Genomic DNA, 25390 nt, shown 5'->3' on the forward strand with positions numbered 1-25390 from the left:
ATCAAGATCTTCACTTTTTCCTCAAGGATCTACCTTTTAAACCTCCTCTCCGCCATTTGAGCCAAAGTATAACCGCAATAAATACTAATATCTCAAGGATTTCACAGTTGGCATGACCACGGAGGATGTACATTATGATTTGATATGAACACGACACCAGAGGGTCTTATCCGTGTCATTGTGATTGCCAATGGTTTAGATTTACGATATTTCGACGGTGACTTTTTTAAGAGCGATGGGGCTATCATGTTCTATGTAGAATCAGAAACCAGCACTATGGCCTCCGCGAAATGGGTCAGAAACTCCACAAAATACACTGCCGCAATGACAGTGTTCCAAGCAGATATCAAGGAATATACAATGGCTCTGGCTAAATGCGAGTGGACTGTGTTCTGCAGGGCTCGAGATGTTGCGGATCAGGTGCATTGGGGAAGGGGTGTCACATTCGATGGGATCACACAGGCTACAAAGGAGACACGCCTGAATCCTATCCACACTCCAGACTGATGGCTGAGGAAATTGAAGAGAGCCAAAAATACTATGTACATTGCTGCCTGATAGATCTTGAGTCAACTTTGCTTTGGGGCTTGAACAGAGGGGAACATATTACTACCAGGACAACTTCTTCGATCGATATCACGACTTTCGAAAATCGGGTCCGGTTCAAAAGGCAGATGGGGCGAATGAGGACTTCAGGATAATTTGGCTAGCACGAGAGGAGAGTTTCTTTGAAGCAGATTTTGGTCATGTTTTAATGAAAGAATTTAATATCGATATTAAAAGACCCCATAATACATTTAACCCCCTGACATGAGAAGAAAAAAACCTCCACCATGCTAAGATCTGTAAATTAGAGCGGAGAAGTGATGACTCCTTTACATAGTCGATATCAAAAAATAGCCAACGCATTCGGGGGACTAGCAACTCCACCAACCACATTAAGTGGCTCGCTAGTAAAGAAAAAGGACCACCTCTGAGTCTTTTCACATTGATCTGCCAAATCTTCCAAATCAAACAACTCACCGATAGGCATGCCAAAACCTGCTAGCAGTACTGGATGGAGGAAAAATCCTTGAGGGGCTGCATATGATTAGCCTTAAAAACATCTAGAATGTAAAAGGGGACATACGCATTGCCTCGAATCCAGGCGAATCAGTACACACAGCCGCGATACCTGAATTCCATAACCATTCCGCGAAGTCAATCGAGTTTTCGACGCCGGGGTATTGTAGTGGATCTGCGGTCATAATTTGCTCGAGTTGTGCTTCTGTTGCCTCTGAGTAGGCTTTTAGAAAGCCTTGAATCCGGTTTTGTTAGAATAGGTTCAATGGAAACGATGGAATGATAGATGCACCTGTGCGTATGACCAATATATCGCCCTTCCGAATTGTTATTCTGCTTTCCTCTAAAACTTGGTTGATCGTGTCAAGTGATATGACTGATCTATTCAACGGGTCAAAGGGGATCTGGTGTCGTGCTGCATATGACCAAAAGTCGACAAGGACCCCCCGTCCAACTATTCCTTGCTTGCACCAAGCTATCGCCATTTAGCTCCCAATATCCGTCACCAGAATGCTAAGAAACATACCATGTATACCAATTCTATCACTCCTTTTCTCCAGAATCTCAACTCCAGTCACCCCATTATAAAACGCCCCATCCGCATATCCACAATGCCTGAACCCATCCCACTGCGAACTCGTCTGCGTATTGAAATGAAGCGTATCATCCTATTCAAATCAGCACCTTCCACCTATCCAAAAAACCCCCTGGAGAGAAGGAAGTATTACATGCATGACACCTCCCTCAATAGTCCCAATTCTATGATCCAACACGTTCCTAAACGAAGGCGGTTTTCGCATCTGCTGTAAAGACCAGTTCAGGCCTACTCGAGCTCCCGTACGGATCTCTTCGCGGGCTGCCATTACCACGACATCATTGGTAAGGTGGTTGAGGGTACCGAGTTCGTCATTTTCACCCCAAACAGCCCATGCTGAGTGTGGTGGGTGGTTGGGGTTGAGGGGGAGAGAGGCAAAAGGAGGAATTTCCATGCTGATTTTTCTTTCCTTCTTCGAGAACTTCCTCGCTAGTTCTAGATTGATCTTACTAGCAAATATCAGACTGTCATATGTACGTAGGCTATTTCGCCGAAGTCGCTAATATCTTCCAGATTTGAGAAAGTGACTATCTATACGGCTAAGCAATACGCCGAAGGAACGACGGTGAATATTTGGTACATTCCACAACGACAATCAGACACTCATAATTGGCAGTGCTTAACACGCTATTCGACAATCGGATATTCACTTCCCCGTTTCTCACTATCCTACCAGAGCGACAACCGTTAGTATAGTCAAAAAGTTGGCCGCGTTTGCGACTTGAGTCATGCTTCGGAGGGAACCCCGGGAAGGTGGTTGGCAGCCATGCCGTTTAGGGCTTACGATCTTCTGAGACTGCCCCCAAACGAACCACTAATCACCACACATTGAGAGAAGGTCCTCCACAACTTGGCACATTTTTCTGGGACAAGAATCAGAGATTCGCTTCTCCACTGAATTTGGAGATTTCGGTACGGGGTCCCCTCGGAGAGCGATTGGGGGTGTTGTACTGTATATAAACCGGGGCCTTGTCGCTGAGCGAATCAATCAATCTTGCACACCCTGTTGAATAATTGAGTATATCCAGACATTAGTCGCTATCATGGGATTATTTTCAAATCTTCAAGGCAGTGCCCTTACAAGAGGCATCACAATCGCCTGTGGTGCCGGATTTTTCCTCTTTGGCTACGACCAAGGTGTCTTTGGCGGAATCCTTACCAATGAAAACTTTCTCAAAACTTTCAATGACCCTAATGCCACCATTCAGGGCCAAATTACCTCTACCTACTACCTTGGTGCCATCTTTGGTGCTATCTTATCGCGGTTTATCGGAGACAAAATCGGACGACGCAAGGCTATCATGATCGGATGTACTTTCTTGACCGTCGGTGGTATCCTCCAGGCCACTGCGAGTGTTCTACCTCATATGATTATTGGTCGAATCGTGGGCGGGTTCGGGACTGGCCTCAATACCACGGCGATTCCGATGTGGCAGGKCGAGACTTGTAAACAGCATCATCGTGGTCGATTGGTGATTATGGAATTAGTGTTGAACATCTTTGGTATCGCCGTGACTAGCTGGATGAACTATGGCTTTACTTATCTACCAAATAATTCGGTGTCATGGAGATTTCCGCTAGCGTTCCAATCGTTCTGTTCCATGGTCACGTTCGTGTTTACCATTGTCATGCCAGAGTCTCCGCGATGGCTAGTTCTGCGAGGCCGCAATGATGAAGCAAAACATATCCTCGCCCGTCTCATGTCCAAAGACGACAATGACCCCGAAGTCACCGAGTCTCTAAGCGTCCTTTCAGCGACTGTAGCCCACGAGATCGAAAGTGAAAGTGCCGCCATGTCCGACATCTTCCACAATGGACCTCAACAGAACCTCCGCCGTATACTTCTTGGCGCGGGTATTGCGCTCATGCAGCAAGCATGTGGCGTCAACATCATTGCAAACTATCTGCCCGTCGTACTCACAAAATCTGTCGGCCTGTCTGACCGTCTTGCATTGATCATCTCCGCGGTTTACAGTCATGCCTTGATGATCTGGGCGACCACGTCCATGCTTGTCATCGACTCATTCGGACGAAAGAACTTGTTGCTGGCCGGTGCCGCTGGACAGAGTATTGCATTTTTTATGATTGCAATCGGCATCCGGGTTGGGAGTTATTCCATGTCTATTTTCACGATTGTGTTTATCTTCGTGTACAATTTCTTCTTTGGTATCTCGTTCCTGTCGATCCCGTGGCTGTATCCCGCCGAGATCAATTCGCAGGCTATGCGTAATGTCGGTACATCCATATCGACGGCCACGAACTGGATATTCGTCTATGTGGTTGTCCCGGTCACGCCGCTGGGAATAACAAATTTGTCGTGGAGGTTTTATCTGATGTTTGGGTTCTTCAATATTGCCATGTTGCCTGTCTTGTGGTTGTTCTATGTCGAGACATCAAAGCTATCACTCGAACAGATTGACCGCCTGTTTGAGGTGTACTCTGAGGGCCAAGACAGCAAGATGACTCTGAAACAAGCGAGAAAGCAGGTTCTGATTGAGGCTGAAGTTGTTGGCAATGCAGGTGGGAATGGACTTGTCATGCAGACATTGGGGACCAAGGTTGATGCGGATCATCTGGAAGATGTTGTTGGTTAGATTGGATGTAATGCGATTATCCGCCCTTAGACTGAGTCTGTGATGGATGGCCTCAAGCAAAGAGAATAAAAAAAAGAATCTTATAATGGCTGATTGCATAGTGTAGTCTGAAGAATAAGAATTAGAGTAAGCTCGGAGCCTGAGGCCCGACGAATGCCTGGTGGGGCCTCAGGCCAGGGGAAACGCCATCACGAGTCTGATTGGTCGTCTTTTCTCCACTCACCACCTAAAAGAGAGCTGGTGCAGCAAGCCCCGTCTTGAAGCGTGCTGATAGGCTACCCAGTGTTCGTGCTAGTCGGTTTAGTCGATCGACCCGGCACGGACTCTTTCCTCCAGCGACTCCTCCATTGCTCAGTCGACACTTCAACCTCTTTTTTTTTTGTCTCTTATTGCGTGTCCTGCTCGTGTACAGGTTGCTTTGGGTTCTGTCTCCTCTCTTGTATCTCCATCTATCTTCCATCGGTCACAATGCGTGGTGAGGTAAGTCGTCTCCTGTGCAATGTTGTGTTTCGAGTCTTTGTTTACTCCCCCACTATTCCCCGTCCCCTGAACCATCCAAATATCGACAGCGTCGACACTGATGCTATCACCCAATCGCCATATTTGCTATTTCAATAACTTTATACCAAGCTTATAACTAACTGGGATCCGTAGATTTGCCATCTTCACATCGGCCAGGCTGGTACCCAGCTGGGTAACAGTGCTTGGGAGCTGTACGTCCTCACCGCCATTCTTCCATCCGTCGCACCATGGACGAGTTCGAATTGATAAGCGAATCTAACAACAATGGCAAATAAATAGTTATCTCCTTGAGCACGGTCTCAAGCATGATGGAACAATTGACACAGAAGCTGCCGAGAATGCTGGCGATGCCGGTTCTTACGATACTTTCTTCACCGAAACCAGTGGCGGCAAATATGTTCCTCGCTCCATCTTCGTCGACTTGGACCCCTCTGTATGTATACTCCAAGCTACCTCACGTGGGCGGTGAGCATGGGTGACTGACTTGTCTCCAGCCCATCGACGAAATCCGCACCGGTGACTACCGTTCTCTCTTCCATCCTGAGATGTTGATCAGTGGCAAGGAGGATGCCGCTAACAACTGTACGTCCGATATTGATTAAAAGCCGGATAGCTTGGTTAACAGAGAATAGACGCTCGTGGTCACTACACCATTGGAAAAGAATTGGTCGACAATGTTGTTGACCGCATTCGCCGCATTACCGGTTCGTTGCGCTCCCTAACAAGATTGGAGTACATTCACTCATGATCATACAGACAACTGCTCCTCCCTCCAAGGTTTCTTGATCTTCCACTCTTTCGGCGGTGGTACTGGATCCGGTTTCGGTGCCCTTCTGCTCGAACGTCTTGCTACTGACTATGCCAAGAAGTGCAAGCTCGAGTTCTCCGTCTACCCATCCCCCCGTGTCTCGACCGCTGTCGTCGAGCCCTACAATGCCGTTCTCTCCACCCACAGCACCATTGAGAACTCCGACTGCACTTTCTTGGTCGACAACGAGGCTGTCTACGACATTTGCCGTCGCAACTTGGACATTCCCCGTCCTAGCTACGAGCACTTGAACCGCCTGATCGCTCAGGTCGTCAGCTCCATCACCTCCTCTCTCCGCTTCGACGGTGCCCTTAATGTGGACCTGAACGAATTCCAGACCAACTTGGTGCCCTACCCCCGTATTCACTATCCTCTTATCTCCTACGCTCCTGTGGTCTCTGCCAACCGGAGCTCCCACGAGAGCTTCAAGGTTAGCGACCTTACCTTCCAGTGCTTCGAGCCCAACAACCAGATGGTTGTCTGCGATCCCCGCAACGGCAAGTATATGGCTGTTGCACTTCTCTACCGCGGTGATGTTGTTCCTCGTGACTGCAGCCAAGCAATTGCCTCTGTCAAGGCTAAGGCCTCCTTTAACCTCGTTGAATGGTGTCCCACTGGTTTCAAGCTCGGAATCAACTACCAGAAGCCCATGCGCGTTCCTGGTGGCGAGTTGGCCCCTGTCGACCGTTCCGTCAGCATGTTGTCCAACACCACCGCCATCGCCGAGGCCTGGAACCGTCTCGACCTCAAGTTCGACCTCATGTACTCCAAGCGTGCATTCGTCCACTGGTACGTTGGTGAAGGTATGGAGGAAGGTGAATTCTCCGAGGCTCGTGAGGACTTGGCTGCCCTCGAGAAGGACTACGAAGAGGTTGCTAGCGATGGTATTGAGGAGGATGTTGAGGGTGATGCTGAGTACTAAACTAGTCACTTTTCCTTCTTTTGTTTCTGTCAGATAATTATCCTTCCACTTTTTCTGTATCTATTGGGTTAGATACAACAGATTATGGTGTCGCACATATCCCCCCCTGTTTTAACGAGTTTCTTGGGACAAATACTGTCTCTGTTTAGCGTCAAATCTTTTCAATCATTGGAGCAAAGAATTCAGTGAGGAAAAATATTGATTTCCAACCAATAATTCATTCTTTTTACCTTCAAATGCAAGCAAGTCTTGAAAATAAGAATCGTAGAAATGATATCGTACACTTGACTCCACCGACGCCATCTACCCAGAACAAATCTATCCCGCCATCTAATATCGCCGAGAAAATCTAGCCCGCCCGAGAAGAGAAATCTACTCCCTCGCACGCATGATATTCAGTGCCCTCTCATACGTCCACATCGTAACCGCACTTGCAGGCGCAGCCTTGAGCAAACTAACCGTCAGCCCACGATACAACCCCCTCACTCCTTGCGTTTTCAGAATAAGCCGAATCGTTTTGATGACACCATTATACTCCGGAATATTTGTATGCACATATCGCGCCCGATGCGGACCTTGCACCTGTAATCTCTTCCGTACGAGGTCAAGTGGAAACACGCCCGTCTTCGCGATTATGCTTGCGAACACGCCGGCAGCGGCATCGCTAGACCCGAACGGTAGAAGAGACGACATTTCGCCTAGCGGTAACCGAAGGGTTTCATACGCCGCGAAAAAGAGGCCCATATACGGCACAATCTGCGCGACAGCCGCGGAACACCCGCGAAAGAAACCCCGTGGCCCTTCTGTACGGTTTATATCGCGAATTGAGTCGACGATGGAAGTATAGATCTTCTCGTTTCCCTGCGCGGCGAATCGGGTGCGGAGTAAGTCGAGTGGATATGTAGTTGCCGTCGCTATACCGCCAGCCACGGCACCAGAAATAAACGACTCAGCGGTGGGCGGGAGTCGTGTGGGTAGTTCTTGGAGTAATTGGGTTGTTGTGCGGTATGTTGTGAATTGGAGGCCGCCGTAGCAGACGTAGAGTAATTCAGCGGAGATGTTGCCTTTCCATAGACCCTGCCAGATTTCAGAAATTATTTTTTTGTTAAAAATCAGCGTGCATTGACGTACGGCTATTCCTTCTTGTTTAACGATGGCCTGCATCGTCCGAAGCGTGCCCTTGTATACCGGCCCCTTGAGTCCATAATGTGAGGTTGGATCGGAGAGAGAGTGGACCTGCAGCTGAAGACGGATTTTGACGACATCGAGGGGTGCGACGCAGAATCTGCAATGTTCAATCTGGTTAGTATTCTGGTTGAACTAGTCGTGGTGAAAGGAAGTACCTCGAGACAAGTCCGGCTATACCGCCAGCGATGACGACCTGCGTCCGCGTGCCTTCATCTTTGAGTCGTTCGCCGCCGGGAGACATACATCCAGTTGCAGACGGTCGAGCGCAGAGATTATTAATATGACAACAGAAAGATCTTGCGCTAAGAGAAGAATGAGAGATAAAAGGGAGCGAAGTGAGGTTATTTTCTTGCTTATCTTGATTAGCTCCAGCAGAAATTACGTAGCTGTCGACCAATCACGTGCCAGTTTCCTGACAAGGTGTGCGCCTTCCAGATCGGGAAGATTTGATTGAAGATTGAACTAAATGTGAGCTTTTGGTGGATTTCTTTTCTTCGCATTTCATTATTATTCACCAATGTACTCTTTGTGGTATCTCTGAGTCCTGTCAGACACAATGACCACAAGGCTGAGTATCTTTAGATGCACTAGCTCAAGCACCCCTGGGATATGGGTGGACCCTTGCCTATGGAGGGTATCTTGCCAACTGCAGGTGGAAATAAGCGCCCAAGGTTAGATTGATATTGAAAATATGCTATAGGTTGGCTTGAATGTTAGAAGAGTTGTTTTTTTCTTCAATCGTAGAAGTGTGTTTCGGGCTCTTTTTTTCTTAGTAACCTAGGCACATGTCTTAGTAAACTGCCGCTTCTTGGAATGAACTCATAAGTAGGCTCACGCAGTGAGTTTCAATCAATATCTATCAAAAGAACCTCAGATGTACCGCCAAATCTAGGATCTCACTAGGAATCATCTTCGAGGCCATAATTGTTCTAGCAATCCCTTGAAACCCTGGTGAATGTACGGAGTATGTGGAAATGCCGTCTACGTTGTAGTTCGACAGCATGAAAGAGGTCAACCTAATCTTTCGGCCAATCATAACTCTGCGTCAAACTATGTGCGCAAATTTAAAGAATGTAAAATACGAATTTTGACCTTAGTGAAGCTATAGTACACAGTAACGATGATTCAACGAATCCTCCGCGAGAACAGAAATGACATCGTCGCCTCTGCTTATATGTAAGTAGTATATACATTTATTTAATATTTCTTTCTTTCAATATTCCCATTTGGTCTTCGGCTCTGCACCAGTCCTCAAGTAGTGAATCATAGAGTTTCTAGGTACCGCAAACTAGACGAGAGATTTGGCTCAACTTTTAGACGCTGGTTAGCCGAAACCCGATGCTTTCGTTTGGCCCCCATGGTTGCAAATTACTCCATGGGGCAACAGAGATAATCCTTCTAGGGCTCTGTATCTTGTTCACATGGAGACTTGCATATACGAACTTGAGGGTGCTTGCTCACGGATGCATTTTGCCCTCGGGGTGCCTATGCTCCAAAACCCTATTTCCCAGGGCTCCCACATGCAGTGAAACGGGGCCGATAAGCCTGCGTCTAGAATATATATAGCATCAACCTGTATGTATTGGAGAGCGCGTTACTTGCATTTTCAGTCAGTCACCGAAATCATAGCTTCCGTCAGCGCTGATGGTGCGTTTGGATCGCGACGCTGATAGTAGTTTGCACTAACTCGCATACCTAGTGGCTCATATCCTCAAGGAGATAACGTTTGAATGGGGCGAGAGCTATGACACCAAAGTATGTTTGAGCCTTTTGCTGCCAGGTTTTGCTTGTTAATTTTGTGTTGAAAGGACTGGGCTCGTTTGAGAGCAATTCTAGCGGAGAACCTTTCCGTAAGTGATAAGTCGGAAAACTCTTGGCCAGAGACCATGCTCAAAACAATTTTAGATTGACTATTCCGATGTTACTGGCGAAAAGTGGGCAGATATTGGTAAAGACGAATTTGTGTCGATGGTCAGTGACGAAGGCTTCGTCGGCGATCCATTGGTGGACACCCAACATTTCATTGGTGCTTCTAAGTTTGAGAGACTTTCAGACATAGAGGTAGTAGGTTACCACCAATTACGTGCTGCGCATCAACGATATAAGAATCTGGATAAGGAAGAGGTCGAAGCGAAAGGACATGGGCACGCAGTAATCAGACACAGTTATAAAAATATAGATGGGAAATGGAGACTGGCGGGCTTGAAGCCGACAGTCCGTTGGAACGAATTTGACTTCAGGAGGGTTTTTAAAGGACACAAGGAAACCTCTTAAATATGTTGCTAGAACTTTCTCCCGTGGTAGCAATATATCCTGTCACTCGGGTAAGGGTCTATACTAGTTCATGTCTCCGTAATCTCAAAAACTCCACCTAAAGTCCTAACATCCCTTCAAGTGTAGCACTTTACGTGCTATGAGCAATAGCTTTCTGTGTCGCACATTGGATGGGTGATAGTGCTGTTAAGATGCAGCCGCTATTGTCCAGCATGCAGTATTTCACTTACTATTTGACACATATTGAATTCTGCAGAAGAATCAACTTGTTAGAGCTCTAATAAAGGGGTTATCGTAACTGGTAAATAGGATTAAACATATGACGCCATCTATAACGTATCCGGTAACATCTTGAAATGCATCACAACAAGAGGGACCTGTGAGTATGTCGAATATCAGGTCACTGTGATATTATACAAGCTAACCCTCATATCCATGGATACATGTCAAGTTTCAAAAAAAGGATGCGGTTTTCTGATATGAAGCTAAACATATCTTACCAGGCGAACTAAGAAAAAGACTTTACACGACAGCTTTAGAATTTGTCGCGGAATTTGAATAATTGCTGTCAACGTCATCAACCAATACAGGCGCATCAACTTGAGAATTGAATTCTGAGGTGGGTTCATGGAAGAATAGACAAGCTATGGAGGTTTCAATGTTAGCCGTTGGTCAGTCAAGGGAATACGAGAGGTACACCATTTCAGGCATATATGTGAAGGAAGGAGTGTCAGAGAGAAGTGGACTCACCAATCGCGGCAGCAAGTGAGAAGAAACCTGCACTCATCCACACGTAGCGGAATGACAGCACTTTCGCCTGACGTAGACCCTCACCGGCGGCGCTAATAATATCGGAGTTGGCATTGGTAATGTTGGAAAGCGCAACATTGTCACCGGCGATTAGAGCCTGGATCAGCTGTGGCAACTGCGATTCCGGGAAGTTCAGAGGAAGGACCGCATTGGCAACATCTCGTGGCAAATTTGAGGCATATCCACTAGAAAAGATTGCGTTGTAGACAGCTAATCCCACAGCTCCGCCAAGGCTTCGAACGGATATCATGAGCCCGGAGGTGATGGCTATGAGTTCACGAGGCGTTGCAAATTGTGCTGCCGTCATCAGGGTTGTTAAACACATTCCAAGCCCAGTCCCGAGAAACAGCGGATAAACCCATATCTGAGCTTCTGAGACGGAAGGCGACACAGTGGCCATCAAGATATTGAAAATAACAAAAGTGCCATATGCGGTAGCGCATGGGATGCGGACCTTTTTGATTCTCGATGACCATAAAGCCGTTAAAAGGGAGGATATCGCAAACGCAATGAATGCAATGGCATAGTGGATTCCAGTAATAAGGCTGTCTGTGAAAAAAAGAACGCTAACTTCGTAAGCGAAGTAGTTATTTCCACAGAAGAAAACAATACCCTCCGCAAAAACACAGCCCAAGGCTATGGGGAAGTTTCGGTGGCGGAACAGATCATGGGGGAACATGGCATCTTTCCGAACAATTATCTCATAGATGACAAGCACAATCACAAGCACTATCCCGAGGATGAATGGAACCAGCACATGAGTATTTGCCCATTGGTAGGGATTCTGTGACCAGGAAAGGGCAATGCAGAAGAGAACCAAAGCCGGAGCTAGAATAGAGTATCCAATCCAGTCAAGGCGTCTAATTTTTTCCTTCCAGGTAAGCTCAAACTGCAATTTTCTTGGAGGCGGATTATAGAACAGTTGGCAGATTATTGCCGTTACAGCATATATACCGGCGATGATGCCCCAGTATACTCGAAAACCAGCGTCAGAAGTCCGCGTGAGCGCACCGCCCACCACAAGACCTACGATGGCACCAAGAGCAGATGCGACATTGACTGAAGCCTGGGCGAACGATCGATACTTGCGGGCTAGAATTTCGGAACTGACGGCATGGAGGAGTGGTTGGGCGCCGAATGAAAGGCCGGTGATAGCGAAACCCGCGATGGCGGCGCCTATCCCGTTTGCGCGAGCGACAACGATGCTGCCAATACAGCCACAGGTAGTCAGTATGACCAGGAAAATCTTTCTACCCCATAAATCCGCTGCCTGGGTAACGGGGATGCTGAGAATCGCAGTTAGGATGGCAAGAACCTGGGTGAACCATACTCCGTCGCTTGGGCTACCCAAAACAGTCGTAATATGTGTCGTTAAGGCACCTGAACCTACGATGTTCGCAGTCTGAGTAAAATAGATCATATTTACTGACTGATTAAAAAAGGTAATTAGTATAACCATATCGATTGTGTGTGGCTTCTTCAAATCAGGACGGAAGGAGAGGATCCTACTAGTAACACTAGCCACACCTTGACGCCCATCTTTGCGTTACTCTGCACGGTAGTGCCATGATCTGTACTAGTGGTGATAGCTTCCTTGAACAACATTTTTCTCCTGGTTTGAAAATGGAGGAGGCATGAAAAGGAAGAAATCAAATCCGAGGCAGCGCGGGATCAGATATAATGTATCGGGCAGAATCATCCCCATTGAATTCGGATTAAGAAGTCATTTGTGAAATATCGCCTTCAATGACGCTAAGGACCACTATACCTCTGTTGTTTTCTGTTATTTATGTCAGGCTCGCGAGCTTAACCGTAAACAGATACGATATTTTGTGTTTAAACGACATTATCGCCCTTAAGAATCCGTGCCGGCCCACTGTTTCATAAAGCTAGACAGACTTGCGCGAAGTTCTGTCCAGTGATGAGGAACAATCAGCTCTTGGCTGATGACGGCCGGGATTGAACGTTGTTGCAACGTGCTCAAGAACAGGTAGGGCTGTCGTCGATTGGTATGGTGCATGAGCCTAAATTGTGCAGAGTTCAAGCTGCTGGATCTTGACCGAATGGAGTAATTGAAACTCCCCCATCGAGGTTGCTTCGCTACATGAACGGGCAATTAATGAGTGACTCTGCGTTGAATACGAGATATGGCAACACCCAGAAGGCATGGGGGCCAGATGCTGGATAACAATCGTACGGAGCCTCAGATTGGTGCCTGGCCAAGAAAGCAGGTGCTTTCGTACACAGGGACTTTCATATCTGAATCTCTCTGGCAGTGGGAAATCACATCTTGGCAACATCAGCAAAAGGCCAATGCCTGATGGGGTTAATACGACCAGGAAGATCGCTGCTGAAGATGTAAGATTCCGGATAGTAATCCAGACAGCTAACCGATTTCTTCTTACCAAGCACAAGCTTAGTGCGTCGGGCCGGGGCCCTAGCCTGCAGTAAACGCAAGCTATAGCACCTCTTATAGACCACCACTAGCAAACACTATACAATGGCGCCCCGCAGATGGCTAGCCCATCGATAGGAGATATTTCTTCAGGTAAGAAAGCAGGTACAAATCTATGGGACAAATTCAAGCCTGCATCGGCTCAATTTCTACTCAAAGTTGGTGTTCGGCACATACTTCACAGGGTCTCAGGAACCCCTGTTGTAGGGAAAGCTCTAAGATTCGATCTTGCTACATATTTGATGACCATCTGCACAATATCTATGGTGTATCAACAGACAGATTAATCTTTCCACCATCTTCGTTCTAACCTATCGCCTATCTGTGTCCGTGTACTGAGGGTGAAGGTGTACTATAAGTACATTCCAGATTCGTCCTGCCTGACAACGAACATTATTCAGTAATTTCCACTCTTGACTGGGATGGATAACTCTCAGCTGAGTAAATTGACTATCATACTAGAGAGAGGGAATTCTGTACCATACCCAGGCGATACATAACTCTCCACTTGCCAGCATCACGGCACGTTTTCTACCCTCCAGATTGTTCAATCTTAGTACCACATGCTATAAATACTCAATAATAGATATCTCAAGTAATCATGACGTAGAAATTGCTTTGACTCCATGTAGGCTTATACTTTATGCATCTAGTTGTGTCAAATAAGACCAATACACGTCGTTATCGACAGAAAGGCCTAAGACTATGTTCTCGGCTAATTTTCCCTAATGGGGGAATACTATGCAGACTTTGTATATCTTTCTTGCATTCAATACATTGTATTTATAGCATTTTTTCAGCTCATGCTAGCCTAGCCTAGACTAGTTCTATTCTATCCATTATCATTCGTGTATCTCTGGGGTTGCAAAGCTTGGTTTTAGGGCTAAAGATGCATTTTCAGTCTGGCCTTTAGTGCTAGATTAGGTAGACTAACTATATTAGGAAATAATATATATTTCCAGCTCTTATCGTTTTTTATTTTAGTATACCAAGATGCTTAGCGTGTCTAATATTTTGAGCATGTATCCCCGTCCATATTCGAGCACATATTCAGGTTCTCACTTGCATGAATCATCTTCAAGGCTGCTGCCCAGGTGGTGAGAACTATCATGAAAGGTATATAAGCTAGAAATTTTAGAGTTGCCTGTGGATAGGACTGATAACTTTTAGTCCTAGAATCTATCTATACTTATTGCAGCACTGATGAAAAATGAAGGGATGATATCATGAGGACGCGGATGAGGCGCTCCGTACACTGGGGCGATCAATTGATTCATAAAGCGCATATAATGACCATCCCCGATAATACAATAATTTTGTATATAGAACTGGAAATATGATGCCCATATAGGTATATTTACTTTTTTAAAAACCAAAAAGGAGGTGCATGTTGATATTGCCGTGGAGTCTTAAACCCTGCCCTATTAATTGGCCCGAAGAGGTATTACAAAAAGGAAACATTCAGGACGCAACGCGAATTTTTCGACGAAGGACCCTCAACAAGAGCTATTGAAGCTTTCTGATGGATGTTAAGGGTTGAAGAATACCTTAATTATTTGTTAGATATGCTATTTTGCTGCCTACATGCCTTAAGTGACACGTTTCATTCAAGATAATTACCTAGGTATAGACAGGCTTTAGTAATTCAAACAGAGCGCGGCTTTGGAGATGGGCAAAATCCATATAGATCAAATTCCCAACTATCTCGTAGAAATCAATTGCTAAGTCGGAGAACTTAAAATGCATATCACGAGGACGAAAAACAAAGATAACACCCTAGATAAGATCAAAACCAGAGTCATAATGATCGTCGTAACCTTCAGAACCCTCCCCGTGCTGGTCTAAAATCTCAAGCATATCTTCATTCTCAATATAAACATCGACTGATTGCAGATCAAAGTTTGAATATGACTTGCTTCGAGATTTTCCTGGMAATMCCAGCCTGSGAGCCACTCCTTGAAATAATCTACTACACCAAAGAGCAATACCTTTCTCGTCTACCCCCTCGGATGTGTTGAATCGATTTGGACTTCCGATTAACTTGTGATATTCGATAAAAGCAAATCCGTTGCAGATAGCATCTGGAATATGGAGCACTTTTTCCATCATCAAATTTCGCATAGGCGATCCTGTCTCACGAAAGGCCTGTACTTCCAACTCAACTGTTCCGATTCCAGCAACATGCACCATATCTGAGACAGCAGCGTAATTCTGTACGGATATTCCGACCTTGCGGTAGGTTTTGAAAGAAGATCTATCCTTGGCGTAGCCGCAGTTCACGGACACAACCATCCAGTCTTGACAGGGGCTGACTCACGTCACATGTCCGAGACCATTGCCCTAAGCCCTTGCCCTAACTTGCGATCCAAGTAGGAAAGTTATATATCCGGTGGAGCGAGCCTCACAGAGGAGCCACGATGCACTATAAAGTGGTGTATAAGGGATGATATAATTCAGCACTTTGTCTTCACGATGATCGATATAGATTGATTTTGCACACCAAGGTGTGCAACCAAGGTGTGCAAACGAAGTAGGCTGAATAAAACCCTTGATCAAGGCTGTAACCATCGAGTACAAGTTCCATACATGTGCCGGTAACCCTTATCAATGCCGCTTATCTTTCTCCGCATTTCTCCATCACTCCATGGCCGAGGGGTCAACACTCGGAAAAAGCAATACCTATAATCGAGTGTGATTGAGTGATCGCAATCATGTTTCGTCCTCAATTATCCATCGGTCGGTCATGGACCTCTACCGTAATAAAGAGGCCTGTTTCTCTCACAGCAAAAGTGTCAATTCCAACCTGGGTGAGAGGATATTCACAACCTCGGCAATTTAGAGATGAAGCTTCGGCCACAAAAGACGAGCACAAAGGGCTCGTAAAGCATATCGGTCGAGACAAAGCTGCAATCAAACTTCCGGCGACTGTTTTGAATCAAAGTCTTGAGCGGGATCTTGACGTTCACTACATCCAACTGCGCGATGCATGTCAATGCCCCCGTTGTGTTGATCCGCAGACAAAACAGCGCTCTTTCAGGACGGGTGACATCCCTAAGGACATGACTCCTCGTCAGATCAAATGGGTGAAGGACACCTCATTTGAGGGCAGCGAAATTCTGGAAATATGGTGGAACAAGGACATCCCTGGCTACGACAACAAAACACATGTGACTCGACTCACAGCAGACGATATCACACACCCAGCAGCACATTTCCACCACAAAGCCGTGGGAACCAGTAAACGTCAAATATTCTGGGACCGCAAGGAAATGGAACGGGATCAATGCTGGATTGATTACAACGACTGGATGACAAATGATGACCTTTTCCGAGAAGCCCTCAACAAATTGTCCCTCTATGGTCTGTTGTTTGTCAACAATATCCCGGACTCACGCGAACTGGTCTCGAAAATAGCCACTCGAATGGGCCCCCTACGCAACACCTTTTACGGCTCAACGTGGGATGTGCGCAATGACCTCAAAGCGAAGAACGTGGCATACACGAACCTCAATCTCGGGTTCCACATGGACCTGTTATATGTGCACAACCCGCCGGGTTTTCAGCTATTGCATTGTCTCAAAAACTCATGCAAAGGTGGCGAGTCCCTGTTCGTAGACGCCTTTGGCGCTGCGAGGGATCTAGATCGCAGTTCGTGGGAGACACTGGCATCGCACAAAGTTCCATATCACTACGATCACAAGGAGAATTATTATCGCACTACGCGCCCTGTTCTCGAAGTCCCTGATACCGCCGCCTCATCCGAGGACAGAACACTGACCCACGTCAACTACTCTCCTCCCTTTCAAGGACCATACCACATCAACCTATCCGAGTCTTCTGAATGGTCCGAAAAAATGAAAGAATACCTCTCCGCCATCACTGAATTCGAGAAAAGAATCGAGGATCCTGAGCGCATCTTTGAGCTCAAGTTGGAGCCTGGTCAGTGTGTGATATTTGAGAACAGGCGAGTGCTGCATGCGCGGCGCGCGTTTGATACGACTTCTGGAGAAAGGTGGTTGGCTGGGGCGTATGTGGATGAGGATGCTGTGCATAGTAAGATGTTTACTTTGAGGAGGAACGCGGGGGAGTTTTTCAACGATTCGAGGTAAGAGTATGTACACTATATACCTATCGATCATCTGACTCCAAGATCATGTTTCAAAAAGTCCTAAATAAGCTAGATATTATGATTGAAGCATTCATTCAACTCATTGTACAACTAGAAATGGATCATCGGGGTATAACTATCTTTTATATCTTCTATCTAAGCCGTAGCAGTCGGCCGCTGAACAGCATAAGCCTTCAAGAAATCAGGATCGGCGCTGATTTCCTCTTTGACCTGCACAAACAATCCATTAGCAAGCTGATACATATACGCAGCATTAGAAAAGCAGAGAACTTACAATATCCAAACCCCCAACAAGCTCACCCTGCACCCACAACTGCGGAAATGTAGGCCACTCTGCAAACTCCTTCAAACCCTGACGCACATCCTCATCTGCCAAGATGTTGAAGAATCCATATTTGACTCCATTCTCGCGCAGTATTCCGACAAGCTGACGACTGAATCCGCATTCGGGTGCGCTTGGTGTACCCTTCATGAAAAGCATCACCGGAGCGGCTTTGACGAGTTCGGCGAGACGCGCAAAGAGGGCTTCTTTGGTTTCTTCAGCAGAGGCGGCTGGTGCAGCTGCCGCGGCAGCGACGGGGGGTGCGGCGGAGGCTGGTGCAGCACCAGAAGCGGCTGGAATATGTGTAGCTGCGCCTGAGACTACGGGTTCGCGGGGAGTCGCATTAAGAACAGGAGGAATAGTCGATTTTGATCCCGGCACCGAGGAAGCAGCCTGACCGGCATGACGCTCAATCGCATCGCGAACCTTGACTGCGTCGCTCCCGCTTATCGACTCGAGCACTTTCTTGTCGCGGATGAGCACCAAGAACGGGACGGCGGTGACATCGTATTCTTCTGAAATATCGGGAAGTTCTTCAGCGTTTACGCTCACGAAGGAGGTTGAGGGTGGCGAGGTGACTGGGTACCCTCCGGCAAGGGTGTTGAGGATTGTGCGCATTTGAGTGCATGGTGCGGCCCATGGTGTGTGGAATGAGAGGACTAGAAGTGCTGATGGAGGAAGAGAGGAGAGATGTTGAGCGAACTCGGATTCCGATGTGATTTCCTGAAGAGTCGACATCTCGTCGTTCTATTCTGGTTGCTCGATATAAAATGCGGAAGGCGAGTTAATGGCGGGGTCAGCTAAGGCGATAACCCAATTGTGAATTACGAGACTTGACTATGTAGGAGGAGTCTGTCTTCTCGTGGATTGCCGTGTGTAGGCTGCTAAACGGAGTGTTGAGGAGAATATTGAACAGGAAGAAGTCTGCAGAAGAAGCAATGGAATCGATCAAGGACCCCCGCGGAGTGACAGAAAAAGCGCTCGGCTCCGGAAAAGATTTATTACGGCGTTGACGCCATCATCTACAAAGTACGTTCTTAGGTAGGGAATAGCCGGTGACAACAAACGACTAGACCATCTTACCGCTACCTAGAATGAGGCATTTTCTGATTACTCATCTCTAAGAAATATGCATGTTGGTAAAATGTGAATGTAATAGCTCGCGTGAGAATTCCGTATCAGCGTCGGAAACAAAAGAGCGGCTTATCAATCTTATAAGATGTATTGGCTGGGTGTGACTGGACGCCTTTTAAAGCGGCGTGTATTACGATGTTTCAATCCGAATACAGATAAATTACAATACCGGAACAACAATAATCCTCTCTAGATCAAGTGCCCCACTTGATTCCAAGTACACCAATCATTTTCACAGATTGCATGAAGCGGCTGCGGGCTGCTTATATGTAAATTTTGAAATTGCTGAAGCTACAACTCCAATCTCCGCATCTCCCCTACGGACTGATGAGCGTTGTTATCGCACTCACAGTTCCAATAATTCCTCGACAACAACCGCGACCATGCCTCATGGCGCCAAGCGGAAACGCGATCCCGATGACTACGCCGATCCCGTGATGCCTTCCTCAGGCGGCGGGTTCGGAATTGGTCAGACACTGTCACGCCTACAAGACTCGGCCTCGCCTACATCTACCGTCGATGAAGACGAGTCAACGACAAAAGCAGAACCGGCAATCGGTGGCGTATCCCATAAAAAGCGACGAAGGGGCGAGAATGGAGAAAAGACGAAATATCCCACCTTGACGTATGTCGAGGGTCGGTTACAGTCCTCAATTCGTATTGCCGACTTGCAAAGTCTGTTGCTGTATTGCTTTGCGGATGGAATTGCGCCGCAATGGATATCGATGAAACATTCTGGGCATGTGAGGAAGGTGGTCGTTCTGATGGTTCCTGGACTGGAAATTGGAATGTTCAACGGGTCGGTACCTCTGGATGACAAGGTGGAAGCTGCAAACGAAAATGGAGACGAAACAGATAAAAAAGATGAAAAAGACTCGCATGACGAGGAATTTGAACGGTGGAAAAAGGGTCTCCCTCTACCCGACAGATCGCATCGATTTAATCCCCAAAGCCTCAGCCGGGAAAACTTGCCCGAACCTCTACAAGAGCTAGCCGACATGTTCCCTCACATCTGGCCGGTCAAAGCGCCCGGCGACACGAAATACAACAAAGTACATTCTCCGCTACAAGCTATACTACTATCACAACTACCCAAGACGCAAGAAGAGGCCAAGATGAAGGGTCCGCGACCTCCAAGAAACGAAAAGCATTTCATATCGAAACGCACACCGATTACCGCGTTTATCACCCCGAAGCTAGAACTACGCGAAAACGACTATGTCCTACATCCGGTATATTTCGACACCGAACCCGAACAAGCGGCAGAACACAGAATACGAGAGCGTGCAGGCACAACAGCCGAACACGGCTGGGTCGATACACATGTCGAGTCACTGACCGATGGTGAACCTCCCGAGTCTGAAGTGCAAAAAGGCAGCATGACAGCTGGCCGACAAGTTCTCGCCCTAGATTGCGAGATGTGTATTACCGAAGGTGGAAAGTCTGAACTTACACGAATCAGTCTAGTGAATTGGGATGGCGAGGTTGTTTTGGATAAACTTGTCAAGCCTGATTTACCAATCATCAACTACCTGACACAATTCTCAGGAATTACGAAAGAAATGCTCGATCCCGTCACGACTACGCTCGCTGATATCCAGAAAGAACTCTTGGAATTACTCACGCCACGCACAGTCCTAGTCGGACACTCCCTAAACTCCGACCTCACAGCCCTCAAGCTCACACACCCATTCATCATCGACACAGCCATCATATATCCTCACCCTCGTGGGCCCCCTTTGAAAAGCTCCCTGAAATGGCTTTGCCAAAAATACCTAGGTAAAGAAATTCAAAAAGGCCAAACAGGCCATGACTCGATAGAGGACGCCCGCGCCGTTTTGGAGTTGGTAAAACAAAAATGTGAAAAGGGTGAACGATGGGGGACATCTGACGCCAACACGGAAAGCATTTTCCGTCGATTGGGTCGAGCCGCCAAGACGGGGAAACCGCAGGGAAGGACGGGTGCGATTATTGATTGGGGCAGTCCTGAGCGAGGGTTTGGTGCGCAGGCTACTGTTGCGATTGGATGCGATAACGATGATCAAGTCGTCGAGGGAATAAGGCTTGCCGTGCGCGGCGGCGACGAGGCGAAGATGACTATCCCCGGCGACGGTGTTGATTTTGCATGGGCGCGTCTGAGAGAACTCGAAGTTGTCAGGGGTTGGTGCAATCGGCGCCCTGATCCTAACAACGCGAATGTCTCAACTGCAATTTTGCCTCCTGGCGAGGAAATTGTTCCTGTCCCCTCGACAACAACACCCACATCGACTGCAGCATCCCTAGCATCAACAGTCGCCGCAACAGTCCACAACATAAAACGCATCTACGACTCCCTGCCATCATGCACCCTCTTTATTGTATACTCAGGAACTGGCGACCCGCGCGAAGTAACCCGTCTCCACGCTATGCACAAAACATATCGCGACGAGTACAATAACGCCAAAAAGAAATGGGACGAACTGAGCGTTCAGTGGACCGATAGAGAGGAGCAGATGCTCAAAAGGGCGTGTGAGAGGGCGAGGGAGGGGTGTGGGTTTATGTGTGTTAAATAGTCTTACCATCTACGAAGATGAATGTACATTTGAGAAATATCAAACAACGAAGGAACGAGAAAAGTCGTTTCGGTCTTGGATGATTTTAATGAATTTCTCTCTATTGTCACAATTGTAGTGTAGTACCTATTCATCAGCCATAGCCTCCTCCCTCTCCATGGCAGCTTTGACAATCATCTCTCTAGCAGCGACTTTGGCTTGTCGCTGCTCGCTGTCATTGCTTGCTTTCTTTCCTGCTCCATCCTCTTTCTGTTGTATACGCGCGAACAGTTCATCCTCATTCACGACACTCTCAGGCGTTAATTCGGCTACATTCACTGCAATCTCGAATCCACCGGCCCGACTCGGCAGTCGATTCTCAAGATTCGGTTTTTCGGGTGGCTTAGTGGCGGCGGCATCCCCGTCATTCAGTTTCGTGCCGCCGCGGGTTAATCGCGGGGATAGTGAGGATCGTCGTGAAGCTGGTTGTGAGGTCGAGCGTGATGTGATGGTTCGCGATCGACCTTTGCGTGATTTTCTCTGGGGTTGTGGATTTTCGATGCTATCAGGGGTGTCTTCTGGTCTGTCTTCTGTCGGGGGTATTTGTGTGCTTGCGTCTGCATTTGTGCTGGCTGCCAGGTTTGACACTGACGGTGTGTGTGGAGTTGTCGAGATTGCTTGCAAAGACTTTCGCCCACTAGGTCTGCCTCTTTTCCTGGGTGGCGGATTCGATTCGACGTCCACGTTGCTTTCTGGATTTTCCGGGTCTTCTGTCAAGGCGAGCCTTGGTCGTTTCGCGGCTGGTTCGCCGGATTCTCTTCGACGTCGAGATCCAGTTGTAACCCCAAGACCTTCGCGTTGCGCGAGTCGTTGTGGTTCGGACAAAATTTCGGCGGCAGGTTTCAAGGGCACTTTTACCGGAGCGGTTTCATAGTGAACTACCTCACTACTTGCTGTATGATCCATTGCTGTATGCTCTTGTTCTTCGTCGAATGAATGTGTGATCTGCAGTTGAGTAGTCTCACTTATTAAGCCTCTTTTCCCACTATCATGCATGAAACCGGGACTCTGCACTTCAAGTATGGCAGCATCTTCAAGAACCCGCGGTGTCGTGGGAGCACCACCAGTCGGGCGGMCCTGCCAATACTTGGCCTTTAACTTTAACGACTCATTCTCGAGTTTCAACTTCTCTATTTCGTCGGCTTTGTGTTGTAGCTCCTTCAACACTGTTCTGAGCATCTCCATGGCCTCGTCTCCGTGATATTCGGGGTTCCGAGCTGAGGGTGTAGTATTGAGCTCAAGTCGTAATGCCCGGAATGATTGTTTGAGATCGGACATGGTATCATGTAATTCCTCAACGGTATTAGATATCCGATTGAGGCTAGCCCCTTGGTTGTATAACGTCTGGCTGAGCACAGCGTCCGAACGGCTTGCGGAAAGGGACGTATTGCTTGCAGACTCGTTTGGGGCAATAGTTTGTTCGACGGGTGCTAGGAGCCAGGACAAGGAGCCTTCGACGAATAGAGGATTCGACTCGCGCATCGATATGATTTCTCTAAAGGACATTTTGGATAGTTTCCAGAACACTTTTGCTCTGCTCGGATTAGCTCAAGCCATCACACTTTTCTTGGAGCTTAGTACTCACTCTGTCTCAAGATGCACCAAGCCTCCGAGCTTCTGGTGACATAGCCTGCACACAATTTCCTGGACCACGCGACCCCGGACAAACTCCAACTCGGATGACTGAGGAATTTGCTTCTTTTCAGAAGAGATGTTGATCCGGTTTATGTCGATGCTCAACCATCCCGTCACCGTCGAATATGTGTCTGATAATCTGGCCCACTCATTTTCGCATGCTGCCACGGAGCTGGAGCAGCGCGAGCACTGGCAGAGTATCGAGGGGCGGCTGAGATGGGCGAGGCTCATGGTGACTGTAAACGGTCTGCGTGTCAACTGAGGAAAGTCGCCATCGGATAGCACGTTATAATAGTCCTCGTCAAAGATGGAGAGGGGCTGCAAATATCATACGCGAAGAAAACAGGGAAGTATGAAGATCACCGTTTTAGTTCGGGTTGCCGTTTAGGATTTTGGGTACGCGGTCCGAAGGCGGTGAGCGCTCACTCTTCGCTTTGTAACAAGGCGTGCCAAGCCCGGCCGAGATAAGCTTGTTTCTTTTGCGATAAGCTTTACCGGGACATAAATTCTTCCCCGCGGAGACCATTCCTACGTATATATGCAGAGGTATATCTCTCGATGAGGAACGCATTGGTACTCGGTCGACACTTCCATCGTTCTATACTCGGCTCGGTCATTCCAAAGCCTATTTATTTGCGCAAATTAACAATGGGTTCGACGGATCTGCAGCCTGCCGGTGGGAATGGCAAGACGAATACCTGGCAGGGTCTGGGGGCGGCTGAGTTTGACTTACGAAGTGTGTACCTCATCGTACTGTTGAGTTCGCATTGACTAATAGGTAAATTAGGTGACACGATGACAAAGCCAACCGTATCCATGCTCGAAGCGATTACGCAAGCCTCCCTTCTCGACGACGTCTTCAACGAAGACCCGACAACAAACTCGTTGCAACAGTATATTGCGGACCGCACAAAGCATGAAGCAGCTCTTTTAGTTATGTCAGGAACGATGGGCAACCAAGTAGCCATTCGTACGCACCTATCCCAGCCTCCATATTCCGTCCTGTGCGATCACCGTTCCCACATCCTCCAATACGAGGCCGGAGGTGTCAGTATGTGGACCGGAGCTACTGTCCAAGGCATCGTACCAGCGAATGGCAGACACCTCACCCTTGAAGATCTTCAGGCCAAGTTCGTTGCTCCAACCAATATCCACTACTGTCCGACCAAGTTGATCAGTCTCGAGAATACCCTCGACGGAATGGTAATGCCGCTAGACGAAGTGAAGCGAATCGTTGAATGGGCACGCGCCAAAAATGTCAAAGTACATCTCGACGGAGCTAGGCTGTGGGAGGCAGTTGTCTCCGGTGCAGGCAGTTTGGACGCATTCACCAGCTTGTTTGACAGTGTCAGTCTCTGCTTTTCCAAAGGTCTTGGAGCACCGATTGGCAGTATCATAGTGGGCTCGAAAGAGTTCATTGAACGGGCCCGATGGTTCCGTAAGTCGATTGGTGGCGGCACTCGTCAGGCTGGTGTCATATCGTCTGCAGCCAGGGTTGCCGTTGAAGAAACATTCGGACCTGATCCTAATGGCGATGGTGGTAAACTCAAAAATACACACGTCAACGCCAAACGCGTCGCAGAAATGTGGACTTCAAAAGGAGGAAAATTGCAAAATCCCGTAGAGACAAACATGGTATGGCTGGATCTTGCTGCATCCGGGTTAGGTTTGAACGACCTCGCGGAGATAGGAAAGGAGAAAGGCTTGCAGCTTCTTGGAAACAGATTGATCATTCATTACCGTAAGTTTTCTTGCCCGGTACCACAGAAACAAAGAACATCAATTGCTAATTAATCGCAGAGGTCTCTGAGGAAGCTCTCCGACGCCTAGATGAGGCCTTTGAAGTAGCTCTAAGTGGTAAATTTGATGCTAGTGCCGACACAAGCAAGCCATACGGCGCGCGATAGGTGTGGTGAACTCCATGTATATAGTCGGAATAAATCAAAATAAATAATTTGCATGTCAATCCTAAGGATTTTTACCAACACCGCGCAAGAAAAGAGCCATGTCGCGGAGGCTAGACATTGAGTCTGTACGACTTGGTCGAGTCATGCAGCACAATCATGCGCTAAGACGAAAGAGGTAAGAAGCACCTTCCGCAAATCCATCCCCACCCGGCCCAGCGGAGCAGAGCCGCCGGTTGGTGGGTTGAAAAACAGGGGCAGCAAATCATAGCACGTCAATTCGTCAGTGCCAAGGAGAAGTTCCGCAGCTAGTCGCAAGCCTGAGGCTCCGAGGGGTTGATGCCTGGGCCGCCCGGAACGGATAAACAAAAATAGCGCCATTATTTATGGTGCTGCAGGCCAATCGAGACTGCCAATTGTCCAAGCTAGCCAGTCAAGAGGCTGA

The 25390-nt window shown here is 47.6% G+C and overlaps 9 protein-coding genes across 9 annotated transcripts; 5 read left to right on the forward strand and 4 right to left on the reverse strand.

Annotated features, from left to right (window-relative positions):
- Positions 1 to 2700: 2700 nt before the first annotated feature.
- Positions 2701 to 4251, forward strand: BHQ10_003539 (uncharacterized protein; the record flags this gene model as incomplete). The annotated part of the gene is made up of 1 exon (XM_040875806.1): positions 2701 to 4251. The coding sequence occupies one exon, from the start codon at positions 2701 to 2703 to the stop codon at positions 4249 to 4251; it is 1551 nt and encodes a 516-aa protein (XP_040732043.1).
- Positions 4252 to 4719: 468 nt separating this feature from the next.
- On the forward strand, positions 4720 to 6503 carry BHQ10_003540 (uncharacterized protein; the record flags this gene model as incomplete). Its single annotated transcript, XM_040875808.1, has 6 exons — positions 4720 to 4731; positions 4906 to 4964; positions 5053 to 5206; positions 5268 to 5355; positions 5406 to 5477; positions 5530 to 6503. 6 exons carry the CDS (start codon positions 4720 to 4722, stop codon positions 6501 to 6503), a joined length of 1359 nt encoding a protein of 452 aa, XP_040732044.1.
- Positions 6504 to 6875: 372 nt separating this feature from the next.
- BHQ10_003541 (uncharacterized protein) lies at positions 6876 to 7932 on the reverse strand (the record flags this gene model as incomplete). The annotated part of the gene is made up of 3 exons (XM_040875809.1): positions 6876 to 7580; positions 7635 to 7788; positions 7847 to 7932. The coding sequence occupies 3 exons, from the start codon at positions 7930 to 7932 to the stop codon at positions 6876 to 6878; spliced, it is 945 nt and encodes a 314-aa protein (XP_040732045.1).
- A 2763-nt stretch (positions 7933 to 10695) lies between these two features.
- Positions 10696 to 12195, reverse strand: BHQ10_003542 (uncharacterized protein; the record flags this gene model as incomplete). Its single annotated transcript, XM_040875810.1, has 1 exon — positions 10696 to 12195. The coding sequence occupies one exon, from the start codon at positions 12193 to 12195 to the stop codon at positions 10696 to 10698; it is 1500 nt and encodes a 499-aa protein (XP_040732046.1).
- Positions 12196 to 15941: 3746 nt separating this feature from the next.
- BHQ10_003543 (uncharacterized protein) lies at positions 15942 to 17339 on the forward strand (the record flags this gene model as incomplete). The annotated part of the gene is made up of 1 exon (XM_040875811.1): positions 15942 to 17339. One exon carries the CDS (start codon positions 15942 to 15944, stop codon positions 17337 to 17339), a length of 1398 nt encoding a protein of 465 aa, XP_040732047.1.
- Positions 17340 to 17494: 155 nt separating this feature from the next.
- BHQ10_003544 (uncharacterized protein) lies at positions 17495 to 18419 on the reverse strand (the record flags this gene model as incomplete). Its single annotated transcript, XM_040875812.1, has 2 exons — positions 17495 to 17569; positions 17634 to 18419. The coding sequence occupies 2 exons, from the start codon at positions 18417 to 18419 to the stop codon at positions 17495 to 17497; spliced, it is 861 nt and encodes a 286-aa protein (XP_040732048.1).
- Positions 18420 to 19198: 779 nt separating this feature from the next.
- BHQ10_003545 (uncharacterized protein) lies at positions 19199 to 21367 on the forward strand (the record flags this gene model as incomplete). The annotated part of the gene is made up of 1 exon (XM_040875813.1): positions 19199 to 21367. One exon carries the CDS (start codon positions 19199 to 19201, stop codon positions 21365 to 21367), a length of 2169 nt encoding a protein of 722 aa, XP_040732049.1.
- A 126-nt stretch (positions 21368 to 21493) lies between these two features.
- Positions 21494 to 23272, reverse strand: BHQ10_003546 (uncharacterized protein; the record flags this gene model as incomplete). The annotated part of the gene is made up of 2 exons (XM_040875814.1): positions 21494 to 22940; positions 22992 to 23272. The coding sequence occupies 2 exons, from the start codon at positions 23270 to 23272 to the stop codon at positions 21494 to 21496; spliced, it is 1728 nt and encodes a 575-aa protein (XP_040732050.1).
- A 417-nt stretch (positions 23273 to 23689) lies between these two features.
- On the forward strand, positions 23690 to 24948 carry BHQ10_003547 (uncharacterized protein; the record flags this gene model as incomplete). Its single annotated transcript, XM_040875815.1, has 3 exons — positions 23690 to 23777; positions 23829 to 24782; positions 24842 to 24948. The coding sequence occupies 3 exons, from the start codon at positions 23690 to 23692 to the stop codon at positions 24946 to 24948; spliced, it is 1149 nt and encodes a 382-aa protein (XP_040732051.1).
- Between the last annotated feature and the right edge of the window lie 442 nt (positions 24949 to 25390).

The sequence above is a fragment of the Talaromyces amestolkiae genome (assembly GCF_001896365.1).
Source record: "Talaromyces amestolkiae strain CIB chromosome Unknown scaffold5.1, whole genome shotgun sequence".
In the NCBI taxonomy this organism is placed as follows: domain Eukaryota; kingdom Fungi; phylum Ascomycota; class Eurotiomycetes; order Eurotiales; family Trichocomaceae; genus Talaromyces; species Talaromyces amestolkiae.